General features: G+C 36.2%; 1 protein-coding gene across 1 annotated transcript; it reads left to right on the top strand.

Moving 5' to 3' along the window:
* Nucleotides 1-840: 840 nt before the first annotated feature.
* Nucleotides 841-1,654, top strand: LOC129250103 (uncharacterized). Its single transcript, XM_054889743.1, has 2 exons — nt 841-1,545; nt 1,619-1,654. The coding sequence occupies exons 1-2, from the start codon at nt 841-843 to the stop codon at nt 1,652-1,654; spliced, it is 741 nt and encodes a 246-aa protein (XP_054745718.1).
* The last annotated feature ends 270 nt before the right edge of the window (nt 1,655-1,924 follow it).

The raw sequence follows: 1,924 nt of genomic DNA, 5'->3' as shown, positions 1-1,924 counted from the left end.
AGGACGTCATCTATTGCCCTTTGAAATATGCTAGGCGCGTTTCTTAAGCCAAAAGGTAACCGACAAAATTCATACTTGCCATTATTTACGCTAAACGCCGTTTTTTGCATATCTTTTTCGCACATGAGAATTTGGTGAAACCCTGACTTAACATCCAAGGTAGTGAAGTATTTAGATTTTCCTAAATTGGAAAGAATTACTGTTGTATCCGGGATGGGGTATCAATCGGAGATAGTTTTCTCATTGATCTTCTTGAAGTCTACCACCATCCGCAACTTCGGCTTACCATACTCATCGAGCCCTTTTTTGGATACCACATGGACTGGTGAGTTGTAGGGCGAACATGATTTCCTAATGATACCATCCTTGAGAAGGGTTTCAATTTCCTAGTTAATGAAGGGAGCTACTGAAATAGGGTAGGGATAACTTTTACTATATATCGGCTCTTTGGTAATTGTGCGGATTCTGCCCTTCACAGAGGTGTTGTATGGCAACGCCCTATCTGGGTCAGCAAAGGCGTTTACGTTTTTATTTATTATATGACGATTATATATATATATATTTTTCATCTTTATACTGTGCGTATCGGACGTGTTTTACTGTCGATCCGTGTTAATAAAAGTTTCCTCAACAAACTCAAAGTGCATTATTGCTAACAAGAGATAGGACTCATAGCAAACTGCATAGAAAGTGCAAAGTGCATTACCAAACTCGATAAGCAAACAAACATTTTAATTAAAAAAAAAAAAAAAAAAAAAAAAAAAAAAAAAAAAAAAAAAAAAAAAAAAAAAAAAAAACTAAAACCAAGCAAAGCAGCTGGCAAAATAAATAAAAATAAATATGAGTGTGTTACGTTCTCCCCCTTGGGAGAGAACAGAATCCAAACGTGAGACGAAAGCTCTTACTCCGCAAAAAATGCCACTACATACCAAAAACTCCGTCTCAATGCCGCGCACGAATTTAGCACAGAGCGGATCAAACGCAAACGGGACAACACAGTCAGCTCCCATTAGCTGCAACAACAATATGCGCTCTACATTATCGCCATGGAGCGCAGAGAGCATAAGTTCTCATATCAACAGTCCCGTATTCTCTGCATCATGCGTGAGCACAACAGGTATGCCTACAACTACGACTACAAATACATCTACAACTTGTTCAACCGTCTCCTTAAATTCTACAACAACAACAACTGCATCAACACAACTACTGCTAGCGACCCATTTGTCAGCGTCTACACAATCAGCTGCACTAAAAAATCAACCTGTGGTTAAAAGAGCACGAAACTCACCCACAAAGGTCTCAACATTGACTGCTAGTAACAAAAAAATAAAAGCGACATCAACCCTCAATCAAAGTAAACTGCCAAACTACTGGCTGAGTGGAACTTCTTCTGCAAACAAATTCGCAGCTTTAGATGTGGATGATGGAGAAGAAATTACTCAAACTGCAAACAGTGGGCAATTTAAAGATTCACTGTCACAAAATTTAAACAAAGACGAAAAAGAAAAAAATAATAAGCCACCGCCAATATATGTCCAAGGTGTAGAATGTATAAAAACATTAAAGAGTGCTTTAAATGAAATAGCAAATAACATCTTTACTCTAAAAATTTTAGCAAATAATGAAGTTCGCGTTCAAGCAGAAAATTTAGAAATATATAACAGATTACACCACATGCTAAAAGAAAAAGGTACAAAGCTGTATACATTTAGGCCAAAAAGTAAAAGAGGATTTAAAGTAGTCTTACGAAATATGCACCACTCTACAGACCAAGAAGAAATTAAAAAAGAACTAAACGAAAAAGGCCACAAAGTACTTAACATTACTAATATAATACAAAGAACAACAAAAAAACCACTACCATTATTTTTCATCGAACTACAAGTAAGTGATAACAACAAAGACATTTACAATATAAACA

This window comes from Anastrepha obliqua, chromosome 6 (assembly GCF_027943255.1).
Source record: "Anastrepha obliqua isolate idAnaObli1 chromosome 6, idAnaObli1_1.0, whole genome shotgun sequence".
In the NCBI taxonomy this organism is placed as follows: Eukaryota; Metazoa; Arthropoda; class Insecta; order Diptera; family Tephritidae; genus Anastrepha; species Anastrepha obliqua.
This window is presented reverse-complemented; position numbering and strand designations above follow the sequence as displayed.